The sequence below is a fragment of the Triplophysa dalaica genome, chromosome 24, assembly GCF_015846415.1.
Source record: "Triplophysa dalaica isolate WHDGS20190420 chromosome 24, ASM1584641v1, whole genome shotgun sequence".
NCBI classification, from domain to species: domain Eukaryota; kingdom Metazoa; phylum Chordata; class Actinopteri; order Cypriniformes; family Nemacheilidae; genus Triplophysa; species Triplophysa dalaica.
The window spans coordinates 6,208,937-6,221,898 of NC_079565.1; the positions used below are offsets into that span (position 1 = coordinate 6,208,937).

Genomic DNA, 12,962 nt, shown 5'->3' on the forward strand with positions numbered 1-12,962 from the left:
ACTGACTGAACAGTTTTAGGTCTTTTCAAGATAAACATCACCACAAGTGGAAGAAGTGGAAACAGTGCGCCATCTGCTGCCCCCTGCTGGCACGAGATGGCACTGACAGACACAAGTGTTAAAGATGAAAATTCTGTCATCATTTACTCACCCTCTTGTCATTTCAAACCTGTATGACTTTCTTTCTTTCTATCACAGAACACAAAAAATATATTTTGAAGAATGTTGTTAACTGGCACCCATTCACTTGCACAATAGATGTTGCATGGGTGCCGCTGCTGTTCGGTTACTAAATTTCTTTAAAATATCTCCTTTCATAGAAAAAAGAAGGAAGTCATACAGGTTTGAAAATACATGACGGTGAGTAAATGTTGAAAGAATTTTCATTTTGGGGTGAACTATCGCTTTAAGTTCTTGAAATCTTTAGAAGTTTTACTTAGTTTATTCAAGCAGTTGGCGCAGCAGTTGGCATTTGTTTTCTCTGAAGGCATCCGAGTTGAACGCGGGTAAGTGTCAGGTGACTCTCAAAACACACAGGCAAGAAACACAGCCATAAATCACTCATAAAAGGAAAGTTGGTGAATAAATGATGCATGTGGAGATGAAAGGTGAGGAGCTCTGGCAGATGGCATCCAAAAGTCACACACTCTCTTTCTCTATCTGTCTGCTTGATGTCTGTTGTATTTCAGTCTCCCAATAAACCCAGTAATCCTCAGGAGCGCATCCGGCCCCTCACCAGTCTGGATCATCCACAAAGCCCCTTTTACGACCCATCTGGTGGCCCTATCTCACCTTTAGCCCGAGTGGTGGTGGAGAGAATTGCGAGAAAGGTGATTTTTTGAAAGCAGTCATGTCTTCCTATTGTAGTGCCTGCACTGATGTTCCTTATGAAATGCAAATCTATTAGGATCCAATAAGTAGGCACTCATAAAAATCCAATGACATTAATTTGATGTCACTTTAATCAGGCGCGCATTAACTACTAAATGGGACAAATGTATTTGGTACATTTGGTACGAACAGCTGCGTTGTTTAATATAGCGTCTGACCCAGAATGGCTGAGTGAAAAAAGCACATTTGCTAAACTTAAATGCTTACATAAATACACGAAGGCGAATACTGAAGTTCAGCAGCATCTGTTATCCTTCAGATGACAGTGTTTGGAATCGCGAGACGGTTTAAAGCGAAAACACTCCATTGTGAAACCTTGAATGATAAAAAATGTGCAATATTCCACGCCAGATGTTTCATCTCTATCTCACAGCTGGGAAGAATCTCATCTCTGGGCTTTTGAGAAACAGAAAAGCGTGGGATTGCCTCTCGCCTGCTAGTTTACAATCATTTTCCCTCTGAGATTAGTTTTTTTAGCATGAGGCTTTAGCATGATAGTGATCAGATGGCAAATGGTGGATCTTATCAGCCGCTGTGATGTTGAACCTTGTTCATCCAATCTGCAGGGAGAACAGTGCAACACCGTCCCCGACACCATAGACGATATCGTCGCTGATATCGCTCAGGAGGAGACGGAGGAACGTGAGTATGGTAACGCTATCTTATCCAATTTGTGGCACCTCATTTAAAAACATAGCCAACGGAGGGTTTAAAGAACAAGGCGGGCGGCGGGTATCTTAGTAAACCTCCAAACGTCCCTTCTGTCATGGTCAAGTCATCAACGAGAGGAACAGTGCTTCCATTATGTTCACAGCTAGATAATTAAGGTAGTTTTGACGTTAAAGAGCACAAAAATGAAGATATCATCTTTAAAAAAAAGAAACACGTGCGGTTTTCTCTAAAAGCACCGTCCACTTTCACAGGAGACAACACTCCAGACACGTGCATCTACTCCAACTGGTCTCCGTGGTCGGCTTGCAGCTCGTCCACCTGCGATAAAGGTCGGAGGATGAGGCAGAGGATGCTAAAAGCCCAGCTGGACCCCAACACGCCCTGCCTGCACACACAGGACTTTCAGCCCTGCATGGGGCCCGGCTGCAGCGAGGAGGGTGAGAAAGATAAAAAAACAAAGAAACACGTGTGAGAGGATTTTAAGACGGAAGCGGGTCGATAGTCTTGTTAGCACTTTAACGTGAAGAAATGCAGGCTGCTTTCAAGGTTAAGAAAACCTCCCCGACCTCAAACTGCTGCTGTTGAGTTTTATGCCAGCAATCTGCTCAGGCAGACCATGGTATCGATTCGCTCGATGCGGAGGTAGATGCTGTAAAACTATAAACATAAAAAATAAATTGTGGTTTAGCGTTTAAGAGAATCAATACGACATTTGCACTTCGTTGGTCGGCCGATTGGGTCGAAGTGTGAAATCTTGCAAAGTTAAACCTTGAATGTTTTTCCGTTAGGTGTTGGACATAAATTCTTTACGTTTGTTTATCGAGACAACTATTAGGAAATCACAATTTATGGTATTTTGCCATTATTAAACGACAAGAAGTTGGTGATTTGATGGAACAAATATAGTCTACATGCGCTGCATGCCCAGTATTAAGAACTTTGGATAATTTATTTATTCGTTTTTGTCGTTCAAATGGAAAAAGGAATCAAACATTAATCAGACCCTACTCATGAATATAAAACCAAATATCAAAACTGTTGTTGACTTGTTTTGATCTTATTTATAGACCACTTTGCAAGATGTAAACTCTATTCCAGAAGCACTTCTAGTTTTATTTTATTTTACATGTAGCTACAATTCAATCTTTAAGATATTTGTTTAACATTTTTTTTTTTTTATTTTGTGTCGTTTTAAAGAAGTGAAACAGGAAGTTCTTCTTGACCAACATTAAACGTCATGTTGTTACATCATCCAAAGTGTTCTATATATATTGTGTATTATACATAATATAAATATATATATATATATGTGTGTGTGTGTGTGTGTGTGTATATTTATATATCATTTTTTTCATATTTTATTTGAAGAAATTGTGATGAAAACAAAACAAAAATTTGAGATTTGTTTTATTTTTAGATTTCTTTTTATGTTTATGAGAAGGGTGGAACTTGTGATAACAGTTGAATCTTTTTCTGTTTTAAAGATAATAACAAATAAATCAATCATCCAAAGATACACAGATCATTCAGTTGGGTCTGTAGTCTACTAAACAAAATCCATTATGACAAAAATAAAAGTTTTGACAAAAATAGAGGTTTTCCACCAAAACAAAGGTATTTATAAGAGATTAACCAGACCACTGTTTTATAAAACACTTGAAAAAAGTGTCCTTTTCATTTTAAGGTGTCACGTCTTCGTATCAGGGTTTAAATGACAAATTTGTCACAATAATCTCCTTACAATTATTTAAAGAAATCGAGCGGCACTAACATCAATGATGTTTTCTGATTCTGTCTGGTTTGCCGTCTACGTTTTGTCTTTAACATCTTTAACTGTCTTTTAAAGCACCCCCGCCTGCCCATCCATCTTCTTCACTCTCTTTATCGTCCGATCTGTCCGTTTCTCCGGGTTCAGTCTTCATTCAGTCAACTCCGACGGGAGGCTTGTAAAGACGTCGAGAGCCGTGTCTCGCCAGTCGCCACCACCCGTCATTGATTAATAGAACCCGCATAGCTTCACATTTGCTCCGCGCAGACTCTTCTTTGATTTTAATTAATGGGCCGTTTAAGGCTCGCATTGATTGATAATCCACCAGCCGGCTGACAGGCCGACACCGGGGCCTCTGGGGACCCCGTCAGGGCCACGTTTATTTACAGCTCTTATTAATGATTCACTTAGTTGCTTTATTAGCGCCCGGTGCCGCACCCAAACATGGTCTGCCATTCTGAACCGGAGACAAATCTATGAAGAGTTACCCCGAGTTCATCCATCCAGTCTGATAACAAATCTATGTACAGGCTCTGTCGTAGAGATCATTAGAATGATTGAGGTGAGATCATATAAGCCTGGATCGGTCAATTTCAAACGAATCTATCAGCATTTTATAAGGGGAGAGAGGTAGAAAATATGAAGGATGAAATGCAAAGAGCAATTTAAAAGTTTGGTCACAACTTCTCATTCATACTATGTGTGCTGCATTTTGTGTTATACCTCATTAGCATACGATTGCGTTCTGTCCAGGAGAGGCGTCCACATGTATGATGTCAGAGTGGATCAGCTGGTCTCCGTGCACGCCTCGTGTGGCATGGGCATGCGGTCCAGAGAGAGATATGTCAAACAGTTCCCAGAGGACGGCTCCAGATGTACATTGCCCACCGAGGAGACTGAAAAGTGTGTGGTCAACGAAGAGTGCTGTAAGTTATATACGATTGATAGAGTCGCCATATTTTATATTTACTCAAGTCAAATGGTCACGTGTTTTTCATGGCAAGTATTCGGGACAGAGTTGGTCTGTTTAGTCCCAATTCCATGCGAAACTAGTAACTTCCGGGAGCTATTGAGAGCGGTGCCACGTGTTTCGTGGAGCCTTCAGATAGTTACAGTTTTCTCTTTAAATGCTTTATTTCTTTCATTTTTATTCATTAAATGGCTTTCGTCTTTAAATGGGTTAAAAGTTTACCTCAGTTGGTATGTTTAGTCGCAGCTCCCTGCGTAACTAATAACTTCCGGGAACTATTGAAACTGTGAAAAGCTGTTCCATTGGGGTCAATGACTTCCATTCGTACACATGCAAATGCTTCAGACCGGAAACGCAAGCCTGTCTGAAGATATTTCACATTTTGCTGCGTAGCAAAATTCAAGTTTGGTGAACATGCGAATTTGAGAAACGTGAGTGAAGATGTCTTGACCTCTTGGTACAGTACAGAAATGTAGAAGATTGAGGAATCTCAAATTTCACATGCTCAGAGTCAAGTTTGACCGCGGCATAATTAAGTATTTAACATTTGGTTAATGAATACATTTTGTTTTTCATGGCAAATACTATCAAATAATTTATATTAGGGCCAATAAAATTGATCTATGATAATTTTTTCTCTACTACACAAGTACTGTTTGACTACAAAAGATTATGAATATATATGAAATGATTTATTCCAGGAATATTAGATACTTGTGGGGGATATATTTAGAAAAATCTCCTTCCAGTAGAGGTCTACCAACTTGTATAAGGGTTTATACACTATACTTTATACATTAGACTAAATTACTACATTATACAGTATCTTTTCACTCCAAAACATTTCATAAATAAATGTGTTTTTCTATAACACTCAAGTCCATTTAAAAATTTTTCTACTTTATAGGTATTTTACTTGAGTAAAAGTACGAAAGTATTTTGAATGTTCTCCAGCATTAAATGTAAAAGAATTGTAGTGGAGTAAAAAGTGTGATGAATGCTTTATAATATGTTGAATATAGTGAAGTAAAAAACACTCTGATAAAATACAGATACTTGAAAATGTACTTGAGTAGAGTGAAAAGTACTCAAGTACTTAAGATGTTTTGATTTACACCCACCAATTTTGTGTTCAATTTATACAGGTTTGTGTATTTATTAGGAGATAACATCCTTCTGGTCTGAATACAGTTGAAGTTTATGAGCCATCCTCACTAATACGTGTGTGTTGTGTGCTCTAGCGGGCAGCAGCTGTGTGGTCACAGAGTGGGGCGAGTGGGAACCGTGCAGCGTGAGCTGTGGATTTGGAATGAGAAGAAGAGAGCGCATGATGAAGATGGAAGCCTCAGATGGCTCGCCCTGCCTCGCACAGCTAGCCGAGGTTGAGAAGTGCATGATGCCTGACTGCAGTAAGTATGCAACCACAAAATGTCAAAGCATCCAACTCAAGCCAACAACTCTCATGGGCAGAAAAGCACCGCTTCACCAAACTTAATTCATTACTAGAATCTCCTGGAGGACTTTACTGGTTGTTGATTTGTGATTAGATTTGCTTTTCACTTGACCGGGTCTCTGAACCACACGATAAAAATATGCAGCGCAGCAAATGTAGGATCTACGGCAAATCTGAGATGTATTAGGGAGTGTGCACTACAGTTATAGTATGCATTAGGTAGATAAAATAATTGAAAATATATTTTTTAATATTAAAAATATTTGCAGGTATGACGTTATTAATTCTCTGTTTGTAGATGCTGTGGTGTGTATGCTGTCTCCATGGTCTGAATGGAATGAGTGCAGCGTGTCTTGCGGTATGGGTATGCGTTCCCGTCAGCGGATGCTGAAGACGCCCGTGGAGCCCAGTCTGTGCCCAGATGAGCTCGAGCAGGTTGAAAAGTGTATGCTTCCTGAATGCCGTAAGTAACTTTGGAGACATTTTAATTTGACTTCTGTTGTTTTTATAATACACAAATGATACGATTCAAAAATCAGAAGCATCTTTTTCAATTCATCCGATCAAGTTGGTATTAAATTTGCCTTACAAGGATTTAAATTAGAACGTTCCTTCAACTTTGTCCCTGAAATATTTTATAAAATATAATGAAATTTTGTGAACATTAAATTTCAGTTTCTATAGAGGACTCGTTTTATAAGGCCATAACAACCTTCGAACAATTGTAATTCGTTTTCTCCCATCATTCCCCTTCCAGCCACAGACTGCATGCTGTCAGAATGGTCATCTTGGTCTGAGTGTAATAAGTCCTGCGGGAAGGGTCACATGATCCGCTCACGGATGGTCAAGCTGGAGCCTCAGTTTGGGGGCATGCCGTGCCCGGAGACGGTCCAGAGGAAGAAGTGCAAGATCCGCAAGTGCACGAAAGGTTCCCGAGCCAGCGACAAAAAGAAGAGACAGGAAGTTTCGGCGAGGAAACAAGTCAAGCAGAGACGAGATTCTGTGGCGGAGGAGAGCACAGGTCCGAAATGATTTACTGTTCAGTCAATGCTTAGCCGGGTTTAGAACTCCATTAACAGATTTACAGGATTGATGTTATTTGCACATAGTTAAGAATCAATTTCCAATTACTAAAATCAAGCCACACCCTACATTTCTCCATTCTGGAACAGAAAGTGTATCATAAATATACAGCTGCAGAAACAAATTACGAGACCATTATATATCATTTTTCTGAATTTACTATTTATAGGTGTATTCAGGTAAAATGATCATTTTTGTTTCATTCTGTTAACTACTAAAAATATTTCGCCTAAATTTCAAATAAAAATACTGTTTTTTTATTTGCATTTATTTGCAGAAAATGAAAACTGGACAAACATATTAAAATAACAGAAAAGATGCTCTGTTTTTCTTTTAGACCTCAAATACAGCAAAGAAAACAAGTTCATATTCATTTATTCATTTATTCATATTCATTGAGCAATACAAGAGTAATTTTTGAAGAGCTCTTTTTCAAAACGCATAAATCCATTTTAATAGTTTTCATGAAAATGACATTTTTTTACCTAGACCCATACATTTTTTTAATATTCAATTTATCCTGTTAAAATGGTCTGTTGGCTCAGTCTGAACATGTTAAACAATGATTGTTAAATGAAACAACAATATTGTCGATTAAAAATTCAAAGTTTATTTATATTTTTTCCAAACGCTACAAATCCATCCTGTTTCTCAAAAAAATGTGGTTTATTTCTTTTTAAAAAACAAACAAACCAGAGAACATGCAACATATGACATCAGGGACTCATACTATAAATTAATATAAATCAAATAAATGCAAATGCATGAAATAAATAACAGCCAAATAAAATAAATAGTAACAAACTAAATAGTAAAACAAAATAAATATTATCAATTTCATGTTTCAATATTTTCCACCACATACAACAAATAATTTAAAAATAACACGCATACAAATACCACTAGCGAGCGAATTCTGATTGGTCGAGAGGACAAAAAAAAGGTTCGGCACTTATAGCGTTTTGGAAAGAAACTGCATCTTGCAGAACATTTTAAACAAGGAAATATAGTGATTTGGCATGAAACATTGATGGAACAGTGAACAGGTTTAGTACACAACAAAATGGCATAACAAACTTAAATTTGCCGTTTAATGCGTTTTGGAAAAGAGCTCTTCATATGTACATGTATAAAGGACAAGTTATATGATAACCTACATTTTTATCTTTCACATTGCTTATTGATGTCACACCAGAGGTTTGATTCAACAGATACTGGACTTGACTTGATACTGGAAATCTAGAAATGCTGATTAAATGAATTTTGGAATGGTCTCATATTTTTCTGCAGCTGTTATTTTATATTCACATTAACGGCACCTTTGTAAGTCGCATTATTTTCGTACAGCTCTCAACGCCATAGTTGTTTGTTTATTGTTACCAAAAATGTCTATATGATTTCCGTCACCCACAAAGACCTATTGATCAAATTGTTCTCCTAAACTCCTTGTAAATCCTCCTTATTGCTCCTACTTGAAGCAATCAATAATATCCTCAGACACTCACTGAGAGAGGGCATCTCTCTCTCTCTTACACACATACACTGTATTGTCGGCGTATGATGAAGTGATTCAGTACGGTCACAGACGGCGTCACATTGAATGTTCTAGACTCATTGTACAAGGAAGTCCTTCTGGTCTTGCTACACCTCCTCACAATTTGTCTGACATGGTCACAGAACACACACATACACTCATACATCAGCTTTAACTGCGCTGTCTCCCTTCAGCCGTGGAGGACATCGGATAATCTCAATCCCTGTCTTCATTTGCGAGGTCTTAACACTTGATCTTGGTTTCCACCTTCTTGACAGGAACTGATTTAATATCTGCGAACGGATTAAATGTCATGGAAGGACCTTTTATGAATGAATGCTTTGAGTTCAATAGAAGTGAACCGATTGCGTCTTTTATCACATTAATGCTTCACATTACGTTTTTGCTGCAAACCTCATGGTTTCAAAAACCCTTTTTCTCTTTTCCCGCAGCCTGTCCGATGGCCAGATGGAGCAACTGGATGAGATGTACCAAGCCCTGTGGAGGGGGAATCCAAGAGCGCATGTTGATTTTGCCGAAGAAGGCCAAAGGCGCAGAGTACAACCACTGCAAAAACTTAAAGGAGAACCGCGCTTGCAACATGCACCCGTGCTAAAGTGACTCTGTATTACTGTCATACACACCCTGTCATAGTCAAACTGTCTCAGCTTATCAAGAGGCTGAATGGAGCGGAAATAGTGTAGTTTTAACAGAGTGTTTCCAGCAGAGGGGGCTGGCGAGAGTGTGTGTTCCACAGTTAGAGCTTGTAGGATTTTAGAAGTACACAATGTGGACCAGGCCTGTTATCCGTGATAGTTTTAGTTGCCTTTTTAGTGGGCGTATATACTGTATAATGTATAACCAACACTTTTCAGTACAACTTCACAATCTTACACTTAAACATCAGCGTACACTTCTTTTTTTAACAGTTATTGCCGTTCAATCATTAGAGGTCTAAACAGATGCAATATACATACAGTACAAATAAAGGTAGCATTTTTTGATGGAAAACTTTTTTGTGAATTTTTTTGCGAGTCAATGCAATAGATGTGTATAAGGGAGGAAATGTTCTATTGGACCCGTTTTGTAATACAAAGTCGAAAACAGACACAATTCGCCACCTGTATTGAGCGATATCAGGGTGGGTCACCCACAATCGATGCCCACTTGATTTGTACAGTAAGCATTTGGTGAAGATGGGGTGATTTTTGTTGTCAGCTGTGCAATTGGAACACCATGTGTGGTTTTGACTGAACATCCAGTTTAAGCATTGGCCTACGGAACTTTAAAGCACAGTTGATCGTAAATCGTGATATATTTACAGAGTTTAAAATAGATTTGTGACTTTTTATCGCATTGTTAGATGTATAATAGGCTAATGTAAAAAATACTAACCGATCTATAGGATTAAAGGCCTTTGAATTAGACATTTTATTACGTTTACCGTGGAATTTTGATATATTCAGCTTCAGAAAGCCTTGCCAAAGTCATGTGTGGATTTGAATCCATTTTTTCACATTTCTCTCTCCCTTGTTTTCTTTCTGTACCACTCATTCCTTCCTCTACAATATTCTACTATTTTGGAATAAATCTCCTTTACAATAAAAGTTTATGTGATTACGTTTTGTATTGATTAATGCATATTTTCAATGTATGAGACAAATTATATTTATTTATTCTGGTCATTCATTTGTTGCCAAATAAACTAGAACATGTATTACTTTCTGTAGCCACTAGGTGGAGACCGTGAACTGTGTTAGGTGCAAGTGTACAAGCAGTCAACACTTCTGTTTTAGTTGCTACACTGTTTAATTGTAAAATTTTAATGTTTAGTCACATAAAAAAAAACATTATTATATAAGATGGGTTAAACTGTGTTTTGACGTGACATTTCTGATCTGTCCATCTGTTTAAAAGTGTATTGGTAGCCATGGACAGTCGCCTAAAATAGTGTAGTGGCTTCATGTAGGATGCGTAATTTTTAGCCTTTTTTACCAATGAGTTGACCTACTCACCCAATGCTAAGCTGTTACACGGCGATCGCATATAATACGTTCATTTAGATTTGAACTTTACATCGTGCACCTTTTAAAGCTTTTATGAAATCCCTACGTTAGCCTACGCTAAACACAAGAGGTTCCTCTCTTCCGAGATATGATTCTCTGTTAAAACACATCATACATCGGCTAGCATTGAGTACACACAACGATTAAACTGGGCCAAACACACCACTGGGGTTGTCATGGTGATAGTATCATCTTCTCAAACTGAAAAGATTTTTGGATCTGATCATCCATTGATATCCATCCTATCAATACCCTGCGACAAAAACGCAATTGTTTGCGACTTCTGAGTAGTTTAAAGCGCTAATTAAATCGTGGTGATGCTTTCGAAAGTTTAGTTTACTTAAAGGGATAAGTTCACCCAAAAATTAAAAGTCTGTCATACATGACTCACCTTCAAGTTGTTTCAAACCAGTATATGTATGTTGAGCAGAAAGAACGATATTTGTAAGAATGTTAGGGACTGAGATTTCTGAATAGAGCTTTTAATCGACGTCACGCCGCGTTGAGTGTTGCGCCATCTTGGGAGGACGGCTGCTAGTGCGTTCAATGCAGTGTTTTTTCTATTTTTCTTGTTCGATTAGGAAATATAACTAGGTTGGTATCGTTGGGTTAAAAGACTGCAATAGCATTAAGTAGAGTCGTTCAGGAAAAGCCCATGGTTCTTTCACCTTTCTCCATATATCAAACAAAACGGTACAAATCAAAACAATAATAGCAGTGGAGAATCATCCTCTCAAGATGGCGGCCCCACCGCAACATAGGGCTTCAGCTTCTCATTCCCAATTTACTACAATTAAAATGGTTGCTCCATAACTGTTTGTTTTTCTAAATTCTTACAAATATTTTCTTTTGTGTTCAACAGAACAAAAAAATACAACAATTCTTTCTACTAGTCATTTTGGTGCCCCAGAAATCTCGGTTGCAAGCATTTTCCATATATCTATCTTTGTGTTCAACCAAACAAAGACATTTATGCATGTTTGGAACAACTAGACGGTAATTAATTAATGACAGAATTTATATATTAACAGTTACTCCTCGGTGGCACAACTTATGATGGACGCTTTGCTTCATGATAGTGTGAAGACAGCGCCGAATGACGAGGGGGTGCATAAGTGCACTTACTACCCAGAAGTTTTCTGGTTCCCTACAGTACACCCTTGATCCCTCCGAAGCGCTCACCTTTTGATGAGATAAGGGTGTAGGGATGAGCCCTTTAAAAATGAACACTGGTTATATATATGGATGTTGTACGATTACTCTACTTTGCTGAATAATCCAGGTGCCTGGCCGTCAATGACTCAGGTTGTGGCGTCACACACTTACGTCTATTGTGTCATACAGTGTCAGTTGTTTCAGGTCACATGGCATTTTAAAATGCCACACATATTTTCACTTGGTTTTTAATGAAGCAGAGGTGATTGCTTTCAGACGTGCCACCCCTAAATTGTTAAAAAAGGTTGAAAGGGGTTCTGAGTCTTGTGACACATCATTTTGAAGAGCCATACGCTATTAGGTCAGCAATGGTTGCATTTGAGCGTGGGTTAGAGAGAATTCTGCAATATTTAGGTCTATTGGGGTTGCTGTATGTAGGGATCCTCATGACAGAAATGCTGGAAACCATGGGAACATACAGTGATAGTCATATGGGAACACCATGAAGCAAAAAACATGGTGCACAAAAAATACACCTGTATGGTATTTGTTGAGAATGTGAAGTTGTTGCCTTGAGCTGTGTGTGAAGTGGGTGCTGAATTGCAAAGAATGAAGAATAGCAGAATTAACATTGTGGATTTTCAAATGTCACATTTTACAAAACCACCATTTGAAATGTCGATCTTTCAGTCATTGAACAGATTTACATTTCTTCGACTCCATCACAATGCACTGGTGCATTCAACTTAAATCTGGCATTTTTCTTATTTACAAAGGTGCTTTTCACAAACAGCCCAAAGCGAAAAAGGAAAACAGTTTTCACTAAGCTTCTTCTGTAGTGTAGTATTGTGTGTATACTTTTGCTTTTACCTGCGTTTAAAGTAGCCATTAAAACAACGCTGACAGGTGTAACTTCTCCCCTTGTGTGTGGGGAATTGAAGCTTGAGTGGTTTGCGAGAGAGAATATACTGTACTGTTCTTTCTTAAGGAAGAAGAACAAGAACACGATGAAGAATTTATTAATGATTCAAAGCTCTTTAAATCAAGCACCTAATCTAAAGCATTATTGTTTCAGAAGTATTCTGTCAGTTGTCTAGTCCAGTGGTTCTCAACTGGGGGCCCCAGCTAACTTCCATGGGGGCCCTTAGGATGAGGATGACAGTGGGGTATATGCACAAGGATCGATGACGTACTTCCGCTTAAATCTCAGCCAATTAGGTCACTTCCACTTTCATAGCACTAAGGGTATTTTTGAAGAAAACGTTCAAATTTCGGCGAACCGACAGCACTACGGGTGAGCATTGTTAAGTGCCTGCCTCTGTGATCATGCCTCTAGAAAGTACAAAGGTTCACTTTGCTTTTTTTTCCTA

At 38.4% G+C, this 12,962-nt stretch overlaps 1 protein-coding gene across 1 annotated transcript in view; it reads left to right on the forward strand.

The window, feature by feature from the left end:
* spon1b (spondin 1b) overlaps positions 1–9,991 on the forward strand; it is a 45,351-nt gene extending 35,360 nt beyond the window's left edge. The window contains 9 exon segments of the mRNA XM_056740471.1: positions 690–830; positions 1,458–1,533; positions 1,815–2,000; positions 4,088–4,132; positions 4,135–4,257; positions 5,543–5,710; positions 6,053–6,217; positions 6,512–6,775; positions 8,824–9,991. Of these exon segments, the coding sequence (XP_056596449.1) occupies positions 690–830; positions 1,458–1,533; positions 1,815–2,000; positions 4,088–4,132; positions 4,135–4,257; positions 5,543–5,710; positions 6,053–6,217; positions 6,512–6,775; positions 8,824–8,987 (1,332 nt within the window). The 3' untranslated portion in view covers positions 8,988–9,991.
* Positions 9,992–12,962: the final 2,971 nt, after the last annotated feature.